At 42.8% G+C, this 15,313-nt stretch overlaps 1 protein-coding gene across 1 annotated transcript in view; it reads right to left on the minus strand.

Moving 5' to 3' along the window:
* LOC142660628 (ribosomal protein S6 kinase alpha-4-like) overlaps nt 1-15,313 on the minus strand; it is a 152,598-nt gene that overhangs the window by 52,743 nt on the left and 84,542 nt on the right. Inside the window, exons 13-14 of the mRNA XM_075837310.1 lie at nt 14,733-14,903; nt 14,448-14,639 (exon numbers count right to left, since the gene is read on the minus strand). Coding sequence (XP_075693425.1) covers nt 14,448-14,639; nt 14,733-14,903 — 363 coding nt within the window. The remainder of the gene's footprint in view (nt 1-14,447; nt 14,640-14,732; nt 14,904-15,313) is intronic.

Consider the following 15,313-nt stretch of genomic DNA (forward strand, 5'->3'; position numbering starts at 1 on the left):
GGCCAGATTTTTGGGTGCAGGAGTCGCATTTAGAAAGGGTGACCGTGGTATTGTACAAAATATCCGCACTTCAGCATCGCCTAATTAATGCCTTCTTCACTAGCCCCATATGTAGCACAGACCCCAAAATGTCATAGTTTCCGCTGCATTTACAGGGTCTACCAGTCAGGGTTAGCAAATGATGACGTGGGGTTTTAGGTGAAGAACTGCTGCACATATAAATTAGTCGGGACCGTCGTTTTGCATTATTGCGTTCCGAGACTCATATCTTTTTATTTTTCCGTTGACGAGCTGTGTGAGAGCTTGATTTTCATGGGACGAGCTGTAGTTTTTATTAGTATCCTTTTTAGGTACATGTGATATTTTGATGAGGTGAGGAGACCAAAAAACAGAAATTCTCTTAATGTTATTTTTATACATTTTTAACGGCATTTTCTGTGCAGTTTAAATAACATGTTTACTTTTTTCTGCGGTTCGATACGATTATGGCAATACCAAATTTATATTGTTTTTATATATTTTACTACTTTTACACAATAAAAACACTTTTTTCTAAATAAAATAATGTTTTAGTGTCACCATATCCTGAGAGCCATAACTTTTTTATTTTCTGACGACGGAGCTGTGTGAGGGCTTGTTTTTTTGTGTGACAAACTGTAGTTCTTATTGGTACCATGTTGGGGTACGTGCGACTCTTTGATCACTTTTTATTCCATTTTTTTGGAAACAACGTGACCAAAAAAGGAAATTTGCCCATTATTTTTTATTTTATTTATTTACGGGATAAATAATATGATATTTTTATAGGTCAGGCCGATACGAACGCGGTGATACCTATTATGTGTAGTTTTTTCTAATTAAAAAAGGGCTTGATCAGGGAAACAGGGCGATTATTGTTTTCATTGCATAAAACTTTTATTTATCTTTTTTTTTTTACACATACTAGGGAACTTGGAGATCTGATCTTCTGATCCCCAGTACAATACACTGCACTACTTATGTATGTACTTATGTAGTGCAGTGTATTGTACCATTTTACCACTGACAGTTAAGCCTATTACGTCAGGAAGTTAACTTTCCCCGCCATGAGAGTAAATTAGTAATAAGTGAAGTCTACTCTCCTTCCACCCCCATCTTAGTCTACCTAGATCAAGTACTGCATGGTGCTCCCCACCCTTTCCCAACCCCCCATCCCACAAATGAAAACATATACATAGAACAGAAAAATACAATTTCTTTCCCCCAAAAAGGAGGACGAGGGTAATATAGTTTTGTCCCAGCTGGACCGGATCACATAACATGAGGCTTAAAGTATCATGAACTTGTATAGTATATTCAGCAGTGTTAACAGTGCCAACAACATATTTTCTCCTCCCGCCAAAATATAACGATTCATATCTTGCATGTATTGCAGTTATAATCACATCACCAACAATAGCCTACTTGGGCATTCTATCAGTAGTGAACTGATGATAAGTTCAGTTTCAAGAACACGTACTTGCAGTTCTACCGGACCAAACTTAAGAACTTTTAACAAACTGGCCAATAAAGTCCTCAGGTGTCTCTTCCGCTTGCCTGCCGGATACGATTTTCGTGATTGTGCAGGCAGTGAGCAGCCTCTGCAGGATTAAAAAAAAGTGTGTTTCACCAAGGGCCACAACCCGCAATTTGGCTGGGCATAACACGCCATAGGCAATATTCAGCTGACGCATTCAAAGCTTAACCTCCGGGAACTTGGCTCTTTTCCGTTGAACCTCTGCGGAATAATTCGGGAAAATGGATACTTTGTTACCCTCAATAGTCAGATATAGACGATCCCTGGCTTTACGAAGGATACTGTCCCGGTCTTTATAGTGAAGGAGTCTGGGTGGGGCTCCTGGCGGGAGAGAGAGGGTAGATACTCTACGCGCCCGTTCAATAGCAAAGTTGGAAGACAAGCTGTTGTTTCCAATTTTTTCTCTCAACCACCTTTCAAAAAATGCATCAGGATAATTTCTTTCCACCTTTTCCGGCACTCCAACCAGACGAACATTATTTCGTCGTGACCGATTCTTTAGGCGCCTGTCTCCGCAAGTCAGTGTTTAAAGGTATAACTTTGTCTTCCAAATCTGAAACTCTGCCTTCAACAGCTGTGGTCCGCTCCATTAGTTTTTGGGTATCATGTCGAAGTATAGCGATTGCAGCTTCAAGGCTCCCCACTTGCAATTGTAAGGCACCTATGGCGCCATTGCCCTGTTTCACCGCAGCAAGAACATCTCGCAGGGTGGGTTCTGGTTCAGCAACCGTTATGACCGTGTTCTCAATGTCCATCTCGCCAGCTGAAAACCCAGGAGGGGACACATGAGGAATGACCAGTTCATCCACTGTCACCATCTGCAATGTCACATTTCCACGCTCATCAAACACAGCAGGAATGTCATCAGCCCAGTCCATGAGGGTTGTTTCTAGGCATGCAGTTACATCACACTGAAAGTCTGTACGTCTGCACTCCTGAGCTGGGGTATCAAAGCCATCTTGTGATCGCTTGTCCTTTACTCCTTGTTACCCCTTACTTCTGTGAGTCATGACTCCCTCTTGTGAACACACAGAAGTACCAACTTTGTAATGCAGGCTACTCCTCAGACAGGGCAAATGCGAGTTTCGGGTCCTAGGGCCCTGGGACAGCATGCACTTACCCCACTCAATCGCGGTGAGTAGTGAAGTTTACTGGAACACCAGAATCGAAAGCGAAGCAGGTAAGTGTGAATAACAGACAGTCTCAGACAAGGAGGCAGCCTAGTTGTTCCTCCCCGGTGTCAATAGAGGTTTTGAATCAAGCGCAGCAATGTCCGGCAGATCTCAGTGCAGCGTGGTAGGCAAGATAGTGCCCGGGAGTACACAGCGCGTCTCAGGCAGAGCCAAAATCTGGCACCAGGAGCAGACAACAGCTTGTGATCGCCACAAAACACCTCCCGTACCCTTTCGGGCCTGAAGGCAACCGTTCAGAGGTTTGCCACGTACGTATATTGCAAGATATTCCAGGATTAAGCAGGATCTATGGCGGGAGCTCAGCACTGCACGTCCTCTTACATCTCCAGCTAGGCCATGCCCCCCCAAGACTTGGTTATTTAGTGACACTTGAAAATGTTGGAAATCTATGTGAGGGTATGTTCACACAGGCTTTTTCATAGCTATTTTTCGGGCTGTAAATATCCCGAAAAACAGCTGAAAAATCAGAAGCAGAATGCCTACAAACATCTGCCCATTGATTTCAATTGGAAATATGGCGATCTGTTCCAATGGGGCATTATTTTCAAATAACGTGGCGTAAAAAGATGCCCCGTAAAAAGAAGTGCATTGACAATGAAAAACAGCTCCAAAGACGGCCACAAAAAACGCTGGTTGCTTAAAATACGGCTGAAAATCAGGAGCTGTTTTCCCTTGAAAACAGCTCCGTAATTTCTGCCGTTTTCTGTTAAAGGGAATGTGTCGCTAGAAAATTTTTATTTTTTGTTAAACAGTTAGTATATAAATGATCACACATTGTTTTAACTTTTTTTATTTTTTCACAAGTCAGGAAATATTATAAATTAGATTCAAATTTATAACATTTCCATGTGCTGGTCACTAGAGGGAGCAATTCCCCAAATTGGCATGTGGTAAAGCAACCTCATTGCTTTAAGCTGCAAAATTGGAGAAGACACACTCACTCTAGTGTCCTCACACAATCCCCCCTCCTTTATCCTGGCTAGTGCCAGGAGAAAGGAGGGGGTTGAATGTTCAAACCTCCTACACTGTGTGCCGCCATTTTTTGAGCGAATGCACAGTGTAGGAGGATTAGATACAGTGGTAATTAGACAGTATAACATGAACATACACACACATCACATACACAAACATAACTTACCTGCTTCTGCATCCGCCGCCGCCGCTGTCTCTGCTCCTAGTCCTTGCGTCTGACATATGGCCGGAAGCTGCGGCCGGAAGCCGCGACCGGAAGTCGTCATCTTACTCTCCGGCCGCGGCTTCCGGTCCACATGAAAATGGCACCGGATGTCGCTCTGCCAAAGACCTTCCTTTTGGTCCGTGTGGGAGCGGCGCATGCGTCGTTCCCACACAGACGGTGTACGCTATAGTGAATGGAACGGCTCCCGTTCGCATTCTCTGTGGGGTTGTATGTGCCGTATTCCATCTCTGTATGTGTCGTTAATCTACACATACAGAGATGAAAAAAAAAATTTCAGCCCCCATAGAGAAGTAAAAGAAAGAAAATAGAAAAAAGTACAACACAAAAACACAAATAAATAAAATGTATTTTAATGACATACTAAAAGCAATAATATATATAAAAAAAAAAAATCGTGACACCTTCCCTTTAAGCGTGTGAACATATCCTTATTACTAGAGTTTGCATTGTTCTGTACAACTGATACTTCTTACCACATGTATAAATGGTCATTGAAACAAAGTCTTGTTGATCCAACATGAAAAGACATATAATGTCAGCCAATAAATAAATTCTCAGTAATCTGCTCAAAAGATTACAGGGTCAAAGTGGCTTCTTGCTAACAAGCTTTCCAGACAAGTCTTGTGTGCAGACCAGTCGCATAGCTGTGAAATAGTTTTTTCTTTATTAATTTAATCAGGGATAATCCTGAATAACAATTCTACATAATTTGTATCAACTAGCTGGCGGTAAGGGTGTTAAAAAAAAGTCGCCTGTGGTGTGGAAACCCTAGGAAAAAAACCCCAGTAACTGTGTTAGGGTATGTGCGCACACAAAATCAAAAACGTCTGAAAATACGGAGCTGTTTTCAAGTCTATCAAAAACGGCTCCAAAAACTTCCCAAGAAGTGGCATGCACTTCTTTTTCGCGGCCGTTTTGAAAAATGCCCGCGTAAAAAACGCCCGTCAGAACAGAACGCTGTTTTTCCCATTGAAATAAATGGGCAGATGTTTGGAGACGTTCTGCTTCCGTTTTTTCAGCCGTTTTTCGGGACGTTTACGGTCCGAAAAACGGCTGAAAACACTACGTGTGCACATACCTTTATAGAGCGAGGGATCTTTTGGATGAAACTGGCAGTGTTCAATAGGATAAATTTAAAATGTCTACTCTTCTCCCGATTTATGACTACATGATAAATGCTGCACAAAGAAGTGACCAGAATACACATGTCAAGTGATATAGTTCTAATGCAGTAAAAAAAAAAATGGTAAAACACATTTTTTTCACAGAAACATCACTTTTGTCCATACCCTGTGTCTTACATAGAGAATAGCTGCAATACCTCTTACAGACAATGGACAAGAGTGGCACTTTTTATTTTTTTTTAGAAACCTAATGGGAGGTGTTAAGGCCTATGGACATTTCAGTTTCGACATGGACAGCCTTTTTCACTCTTCATGTGCACCATTTGTCCTATTTGTCTACAAGGTGCACATTGCTGTCCTCAACGGAGTACTCCTCCTTCGCTACCACTAATTTCAACTAGTGAAGCCCCTTGAATGACTGGTAAAATGTTGCTCCTAAAATTAAATGTTTGCAGCAGTGGCCCCTTCCCTCACAAGAAAATAGGGACGAGAGTATTTTATTAACTAAAGCAGTATTAATGGAGAAGCACATATTCTGGTACATCACAGGTTTTACAACTATCATATCTGACATTACATCTTCCTATTAACTTTGTATTTCTGTGCTGACGTTTTCTATTGCATCTTGGACTATACAGTAATCTTTAGGGATTGAATACATAAAATATATTGCCAGAGATCAATGCACGTCTCCCATTCAGATAGAGCATTCTGTATGTATAAGTCAGCAAAAAGTGCAAGTAAATAAAAATGCCTCTTCTGCTGTCAGAACAACACATTGGCTGTTATAAAGTATTGTGTTATGCAAATAGTGTATCCCCTAAAAGGGTTTTCCCCTTTGTCCATGGTGCTTTAATTGATGCCCCTTAGGCTTCACTAATGGTAAATGCAACCTCATAAGATTATTCTGTGATGTCACTCTATAGAGTGACTGCACTTTCATCAAACTTTTGATATGTCAGACATATCAAAAATTTTGATCAGTTGGTGTCCAGGTGCTGAGACCTCCACCGTGGACAAAGCCAAGAAGCAGAAGCGCTCAGCTGGGCGCTTTGCACCTACTCTGAATGGCGCTTCTCATCAGCCTAAAGACGTGTCACATAGGCTTTCTGTGAGTCGTCTCCAGCCTCAGGGGGAGTTCATGCAGAGTTTTTTGACGAGTTTTTTGACACGGAAACCGCGCCGCAAAACGCGCCAAAAAACAGCCGAAAATGCCTCCCATTGATTTCAATGGGAGGCGGAGGCGTTTTTTCCAGCGAGCGGAAAAACCGGCTCGCGGGACAAAGAAGGGACATGGCCTATCTTCGGGCGTTTACGCCTCTGGCCTCCCATTGACATCAATGGGAGGCAGAGAAAGCGTATCTCGTTTTATGCCCGCGTCGCTCAATGGCCGTGGGCAAAAAACGCAGCGAAAATCGGCGTGCAGGCAGAGGAAAATCTGCTTTCACCGTGTGGTAAAAACAACAACTTTAATTTTTTCTGAGACTTAATACGATTACGGTGATACCAAATTCATACTGTTTTTTTTTTAATTTTACTACTTTTACAAAGTAAGAACTGTTTGTTAAAAAAACTAAACCATTTGTTTCACCACATTCTGGGAGGCATCAGTTTTGGGTTTTTTTGGTCGATTGAGTGGTGTGAGGTCTTATTTTTTGCGGGACGAGCTGTAGTTTTTATTGGTAAAATGTTTTTTTAAATTACAACTTTTTGATAACTTTTTATGATTTTTTTTTTTAGAAAGCTAAGGTGACCAAAAAACAGCGAGTTTGGCGTTTTAAATTCTTTATATTTTACGGCGTTCCCAGTGCGAGTTAAATAATGGTATATTGTAATAGTTCGGACTTTTACGGATGCAGCGATACCAATTTTGTTTATTTTTTTATTTCGTACATTACTTTAGAGTAAACATGGGAAAGGGGGATTTTTTGGGAGTTTGAATATATAATATATTTTTTTCACTAACAATAACTTTTTTGACTTTTTTTTTTACACATTTTATTAATCCCCCTAGGGGACTGGAACGGGCGATCATTAGATTGCTGGTACAATACACTGCAATACTAATGTATTGTAGTATAATGTTATTTTTACAGGATCCTGTAACAGCGCGATCGCTGTTCCTGTCCGTTAGTCCCGGGTGTCAGCTGACACCTGCAGAATATGGAGCGAGCGAAGCGCATGAGCCCGCTCCATATATAACCCCCCGCACCACGACATGCTATTAACTCGTGGTGCGCGAAGGCGTTAATGCGCAGCGGATGGTGCAAAGTGAAAATTTTCCACTGTTATGCCATTTTAATGCACAATATGCTGTGCCCAGTTTGTGCCACTGAAGACAAATACCTCATACAATGTTGAGCGGGTTCTCCCAGATATAAAATGTCATATATGTGGACATAATGGGCACGCTGTAGGGCTCAGAAGGGAGGGAGCGCCATTTGGAGCGCAGATTTTGCTTGGTAATAGTTCTGTTTGGGGTTTTGAAGGTATTTCAGTTTATAATGTGGGGGTGTATGTAAGCTGGGCAGAGTACATCAGGGCATAATAAGAGGGTATAATAATGCAGTAAATAAATAATAATTCATAGATGTGTGGCCGGTGTCGCACTGATAAATGGTGCCTAATCTTATCCGCTTTTGGACACTCTGTGTGAGGGCTTATTTGTTGCGGACAATCTGTAGTTTTCATTGGTACTATTTTAGGTTACATGTGATTTTTTTATCACTTTTTATTAATTATTTTGGCAAGCAAAGTGACAAAAAAACATAAATTCTGACAATGTTTTTTGTTTTTTTGTTTTGTTTTTTTACAGTGTTCACCGTATGCTATAAATGACATTTTACTTTATTCTGCGGGTCGATACGATTACGGCGATACCAATCACTTTTCGATAAAATTATTTACTATTTCACCATATTCGGAGAGCCATAACTTTTTTCAGTAAAAAAATCTGTGTAAGAGCTTGTTTTTTGCGGGACAGTTTGTAGTTTTTATTGGTAATATTTTGGGGTACATGCAACGTTTTGACCAAAAAAAATGGTTCAATTATTTTTTTTGCGGTGTTCACCGTGCGGGAAAAATAATATTATAGTTTTATAGTTTGGGTCGTTACGAACGCGTTGATACCAAATATGTGTACTTCTTTTTAACATTTTAATTTTTTTCTATAATAAACAAATTATCATAAGAAAAAAAAACATTATTTTGTCCTGCGGACCGCAGACACCTTTCGTCCTGCTGACGTCTTCCTCCCCTGTCCTGCAGTGACCAGTAGGGTGCGCATGCGAGCTCAGTCCCAGCCTTAAAGGGCCAGCACAAACACATGTCAAGAATTGACTAATTAATCAAATTAATTTGATTAATTCGCCCTCAAGGGCTCTCACGATTCTGTTTTTTAACAGAATTGTTGAATCGATTCTGTGGTGGCGCCGTCGCGCCGAGCTTTAAGGGGAAGCTCCGCCTCGTCACTGCCTGGTCCGCCCCATTCTGTGTCTGCTTCCCCATGGAACTGCTGTTCTGTGATGGGATATCAAAACGATACAGTATGGAACACCAGTTTCGTGGGGAAGCAGAGACTCCTAGTATATAGCCACACCGCCTCGCTGTAGATAGCACCCCTTGCATATCCCATCACCCCCCACCTTGTAGATCCCACCACCCCCCACCTTGTAGATCGCAACCCCCCTCCCTTGTAGATCGCAACCCCCCTCCCTTGTAGATCGCGCAGCTGTAGCTCCCACTAGGAGCTGAATCTCCGGCCAAAGCGTCGGAAATCACTGGCTGGGGATTCAGCTCCTAGTGGCAGCTACAGCGGTACGATCTACAAGGAAGGGGGGGGGGTTCTGATCTACAAGGGAGGGGTGTTGCGATCCAGAAGGGAGGGGGTTGCGATCTACAAGGGAGAGGGGGCTGCGATCTACTAGAGGGGGTGGACTGCTATCTGCTAGGTGGTGTGGCACTATCTACATGGGAACTGAAGAATAATATTGGGGGCACTGGCAATGTCATTATATGTGGGCACTGTGGCACTGATGTGGGCACGGTGGCCCTGATGTGGGCACTGTGGCACTATAGGTGGGCACTGTGGCACTATGTGGGCACTATCTACAGGGACTTTGCAGAACTATCTACATGGGCATTGTGGCAACATGTCACTATATGTGGGCAGTGTGGCAATATATGTGGGCAGTGTGGCACTATATGTGGGCACTATCTACATGGACATTGCAGCACTATCTACATGGGCACTGTATCACTATATTTGGGCACTGTGGCACTATCTACACGGACATTGTGTCACTATCTACATGGGCAGTGTTGTGTTTTCCGTGGATTGGGTCAAAAAACCCAAAATTCATGTTTTTTTTTTTAACGCCCATGAAAAACGGGCAGACGGACTGTAAATGGATGAGAATTTGGAGAAATTTATGCAAAATGGACATGAAAAACTGACAATTGATGAGTTTTTAAAGGCCATCTTTTTTCACTGTCGTGTGTCTGTAGCCTAAATGACTATGATTCCAGGAGTCCCAGTCACATGTACCATGGTCAGGCTGAGAAATCCGGATTGTTTTTCACGGTAGTGTGAATCCGGCATTAATGTAATTTATTTAAAACTCCATCGTGGGGCCGGTACTGCACAGGGTCCTGCTCACACTTCAGACACTATAATGTAATCTCTCCCCAGAGTGCCCGCTCGCCGCTATCTGCCTGGGCTTGCAGCAATTTAGACTGCCCTCACCTGCAATATCGAAGACCGGCTGAGGGGATGACTGGCAGAGGTTGGATGTTAGTACATGCAGTATATAAATTGATTAGAGATTCTGTTAACCTGTTCCCTGCCAGGGAACACAGAAGTTAGAAACAATTAGTCATTTTCCAATTGTATTTATGATTTAAAAAAAGTATTTGCAGAGGTTAAAAGTTGTGAAGTTACGTACAATAATTATAGCAATATATGTTAAAAAGTTATTTAAATAAAGAAAATGTATTAAATGATCTCTTGGTATTATTGTTAAATAAAAGAGAAAAAAATAAGAAAAATCGAGATTCAAATCGAAACTCGCCCAAAGTATTGAAAAAAATCTAGATTTTATTTTTTGTCAAAATCGCCCAGCCCTAGGCAAACCCCATCTGGGAACATGGAGGACCAGAGACCCATAACTTACAGTGTTTCCTGAAGAATATCCGCACAGTATTTGAGGAACCTGGACAAGTCTCTACCGCAGCCTCCCTGTTGACCCTTCGCCAAGGAGACACCTCCGTGGGAGAGTACTCCATTCAGTTCCGTACCCTGGCGGCACAGCTGATCTGGAACAACGAAGCCTTAGTGGCTACATTCTGGCAGGGTCTATTCTCCGATATCAAAGACGAGCTTGCCGCTCGAGATCTGCCTTCTACCCTAGATGACCTCATTTTTCTAGCCACCTGGATTAACATGAGGATCCAGGAACGGTCTCAAGAGATTCGCCGGGTCAGGAGATTGCCTAGGCTGGCTCCTACAATCCAGCAACCCCTGCTGCTCTCATTAGCTGTTTCACCAGAGGAGCCTATGCAAATAGACCATCTCAAGATGTCTGTGCAGGAGAAACAACGCAGAGGCACTTCGGGACTCTGTCTGCATTGCGGCCTCGGAGGCCATAGTGTGCGTTTGTGTCCCCACAAGCCAAAGAGACTCCAGTGCCTAGGATTGGTTGGAGAGACAGCCTTAGGGGGAAAAGGACTAAATAATAAATTCTCTTCCAAATTGTCCATACCTGTGACCATACTGTCCGGTGAGAAGACGCACTGGGTGAATGGACTTCCTCTGCCCGATCCCATCATGTCTGAGACCAAGCCACGGAAGCTCCAAGTGGGAGCCCTTCATACCGAGCAGATTACTTTCCTCATCTTGCGCAAAGATGTCAATCCGGTGTTGCTGGGTCTGCATTGGCTCCGACTTCATGCCCCAGTCCTGGACTGGATTTCCGGAGAAGTTCTCCAATGGGGTTCCAAATGTCTCCACCGCTGCTTGTTACAGATTCAGACTGTCCTGCCTCCTATGTCTCAGTTGTTGTCAGGATTACCCACTCAATTTGCACAGTTTGCGGACGTCTTTTGCAAGAAGGAGGCTGAGATGCTTCCCCCACACCAGGCGTACGACTGCCCGATTGAACTGGTTCCTAATGCTTCACCGCCCCGGTATACCCCCTCTCCTTGCCAGATACTCAGTCCATGTCAGCCTATATCAAGGAGAATCTGGAGAGGGTTTTATACGAAAATCCTCCTCATTGGCCGGGTGCCGGGTTCTTCTTTGTAAAGAAAAAATACGGATCCTTTTGACCCTGCATTGACTACGGTGGTCTCAACGAGATCACGGTCAAAAACAAATACCCTTTGCCACTGATCTCGGAACTATTTGATCGCATACGAGGAGCCAAGATCTTCTCTAAACTAGACTTGCGTGGGGCCTACAACTTAATCCGAATCCGTCAAGGTGACAAGTGGAAGACTGCACTTAACACTCGAGACGGGCACTATGAATACTTGGTGATGCCCTTCGGCCTGTGTAACGCTCCCGCGGTCTTCCAAGAATTTGTGAATGATATCTTTCGAGATCTCCTCTTTGTCTGTGTTGTGGTCCATCTTGATGACATTTTGATTTTCCCCCCAGATCAGACACATCAGAGGCATGTCCGTCAAGTCCTGCTGAATCCTCTGTATGCCAAGCAGGAGAAGTGCACGTTTGAAAAAAATTCTCTGTCCTTCCTGGGCTACATCATCTCGGAACAGGGTCCCAAAATGGATCCTGAGAAAGTAAAGTCCATCCTGGAGTGGCCATGTCCTCAGGGCCTGCGGTCCATACAGCGTTTTTTGGGATTCGCTAACTTCTACCGGCAATTTATCCCAAACTTCTCTTCACTGACGGCCCCCATCTCTACCCTTACCAAGAAAGGTATGAACGCCAAGGTGGATGCTTCTTCTGTTGGTGCAGGTGCACTTCTGTTACAGAGAAGCTTCAAAGGTAAGGCAGTAGTATGTGGCTATTACTCGAGACTTTTTTCCCCCACAGAGCACAATTACTCTATTGGGGATCGCGAGTTGCTGGCCATCAAATTGGCTCTGGAGGAGTGGAGACATCTGCTAGAGGGCGTAGCTCCTCCCATCCTGATATATACCGACCACAAGACCCTTACCTATCTACAGTCAGCTCAACGGCTAAACCCCCGTCAAGCCAGGTAGTCACTGTTCTTCACCCGTTTCCAATTGTTGCTCCATTACCGTCCCGCTGATAAAAATGTGAGGGTCGATGCACTGTCCAGGCCATTTGAAACAGAAGACACTGTGGAGACCCCTCAATATATCATAGACCCACCCTGCGTTGTCACTACCAATCCTTTGCAAGTTAGAGACATCCCTCCGAGGAGGACTTTAGTTTGGTTGGCGGACAGTAGTAGAATTCTTTGCTGGGGACACAGCTCCAAACTGGATGCTGGTGTTCGTAAAACTCGAGACTTAATAACTCGTCACACTGTTGCTTGGCCAGCTGCTACCCCGCTATGGCGGTGCGGCCTAGTGGGTCCACATACCCACAGATCGTGACAAGTGGCAACCAAAACCTGAAAGACGAATAAGGAAACGGGGAACTACTGTTCGAATGGATTGAAGAATAGCCAAAATGGCAATGGCTCAGCCAATGGTCACCACCAGAAAGATCAAAGAAGATCTGAAGTTACCAGTGAGTACTGCTGCAATCAGAAGACAATTACGTGAAACCAAGTTACCAGCAAGAACTTCCCACAATGTCCCATTGTTGAAAAAAAGACATGTCCTGAATAGGTTAAAATTTGCCAAGGAACACATTGACTGGCCCAAAGAGAAATGGCCCAACATTTTGTGGACTGAAGAAAGCAAAATTTTTCTTTTTGGATCTAGTAGCCGCAGACAGTATGTCTGACGACCCCCGAGCACTGAATTCAAGCCACAGTACACTGTGAAGACAGTAAAGCATGGTGGTGCAAACATAACGATATGGGGATGTTTCTCATACCATGGTGTTGGGCCTATTTATAATAATATCATACAAGGGATCATGGATCAGTTTGAATATATCAAAATGCTTGAGGAGATCATGTTGCCCTATGCCGAAGAAGAAATGCCCTTGAAATGGGTGTTTCAACACGTCAAGCGAACAACATCTTGGTTATAGACAAACAGGATTGAGGTAATAGAGTTGTCGGCCCAATCCCCTGACCTCAATCCCATAGAAAACTTGTGGGGTGACGTAAAAAATGTGGTTTATGAGGCAAAACCCAAAAATGCAGAAGAACTGTGGAATGTCATCCAATCTTCCTGGACTGAAATACCTGTCCAGAGGTGCCAGGAGTTGGTCGACTCCATGCAACACAGATGTCAAAAGTTTCTCAGAAACCATGGTTATGCCACTAAATATTAGTCCAGTAAATTGAAATCTGAAACATTTTTTCAGTTTATACATTCAATTTTTGAGCTTTTAAATAAAAATGCTGGCATTGCTATTTTTTTGAACAGCCAAATATTCCTTTTTCTTTACTTTCTTTAAAGGATTAACAGAAACTGGATAAATTCTGTTATTGCTTTGATTTGGAATTGAATGTGTAGTATTTCCAGTGCATTTGCATCTAAGCAAATAAAAGTTATAATGATTTTGCGCTTTATTTGCTTTTTTAAACTCAATGCTATTTTTTTAAACACTACTCTATATTGAAGTGAATGTAGCTGAGATGCATTACCACACACAACTTGTGGACACATGTGGCGCTGTTTTTGGAAGAAAGCAGACATGTACTTCTAATTCTGCACCATCCCATTAAGTTTTGTTCTCTGACAAAAGTGGTACGAACGACCATCCAAAGAAACAAAAGGTTAAGATTTTAACCATTTTCGACTGGCTGCTTCCAATGTTTCCATTATCTAACAATCAATCAGTCCCCACAAGTGGAGCACACCAGGTAATATATGCTTTCTACTTCAATTGTATTTAATGTTTTCTTTTAAATATTTTGGCCACATCACTAGATATTTATAAAAGAATAGTATACACAAGAATACGGAGACTGCAGGCTCCCTACTCCTGACTGTGAATGTTAATGAACAAATATGTTTTTGACATCAGCTTGTGTACCAATCCGTGTCTGCTATAGTGTTGGTGAACATGGCAGATGGTTGTGGGTAGTGTTCATGTGATGACTCTGGGAAATTAGGTCATAAAAGAACAGTATGCTTTCTTCACATTGTCTTCAACTAAAAAGGTCTGAAATTATCCGGTAACAGTTATAAACATGATTCAAAGGTAATATAATTATACATTACATGCACAAATGGCAACTAAATAAATAAGGTCATACGACACTTACCATAATTACTCCAAGGCTCCATAAATCACAGGATTCATCATAACCCTGACGAGAGAGCAGCTCTGGGGCTGCATAGTGCAGAGTAAAGCAAGGAGTGTGCAAGGGCCGTGACCCTGGTGGACGGAGCCTGGCAAAGCCAAAGTCTATCACTTTTAGAACAGCATCTTCACCAGGAGATGAAAGAAGAAGATTCTGAGTAAATCAAAAGGAGCATATTGTAAATGACAGATGTGCCAGACATCCAATTTCCTAACCCTAGAATGATAAATTCTCCGCCAGCCTTACCTCAGGTTTAAGATCTCTGTGCACCACTCCTGCTCCGTGCATTTGACAAACAGCACTCACAAGACTGCGCATTAGACCACTTGCCTCTACCTCACTAAAACGTGACTGCTTCTTGATACGATCCAGTAACTCCCCACCATCCAAGAGCTCCATCACAAGATATGAGTGATACTACAACACAGAAATTACCTAATTAATAAGATGAAAATGCATTTATTATGCAAGATATATTTTACACATGGAGAAAACGATTGAGGCTTCTGTTAGGGTATGTTCATACGCAGAGTCAAAAGCGTCTCAAAATACGGAGCTGTTTTCAAGAGAAAACAGTTCCTGATTTTCTGACGTTTTTTGTGCCACTCGCGATTTTTGTTGCGTCTTACGCGGCGTTTTTGGAGCTTTTTTCAATAGTCTATGGAAAACGGCTCCAAAAACATCCCAAGAAGTGCCCTGCACTTCTTTTTCCATCGGAACAGAACGCCGTTTTCCCATTGAAATCAATGGGCAGATGTTTGGAGGCGTTCTGCTTCTGATTTTTCAGCCATTTTTCGGGTGTTTACGGCCCGAAAAACGGCCGAAAA

Source organism: Rhinoderma darwinii, chromosome 9, assembly GCF_050947455.1.
Source record: "Rhinoderma darwinii isolate aRhiDar2 chromosome 9, aRhiDar2.hap1, whole genome shotgun sequence".
NCBI classification, from domain to species: domain Eukaryota; kingdom Metazoa; phylum Chordata; class Amphibia; order Anura; family Rhinodermatidae; genus Rhinoderma; species Rhinoderma darwinii.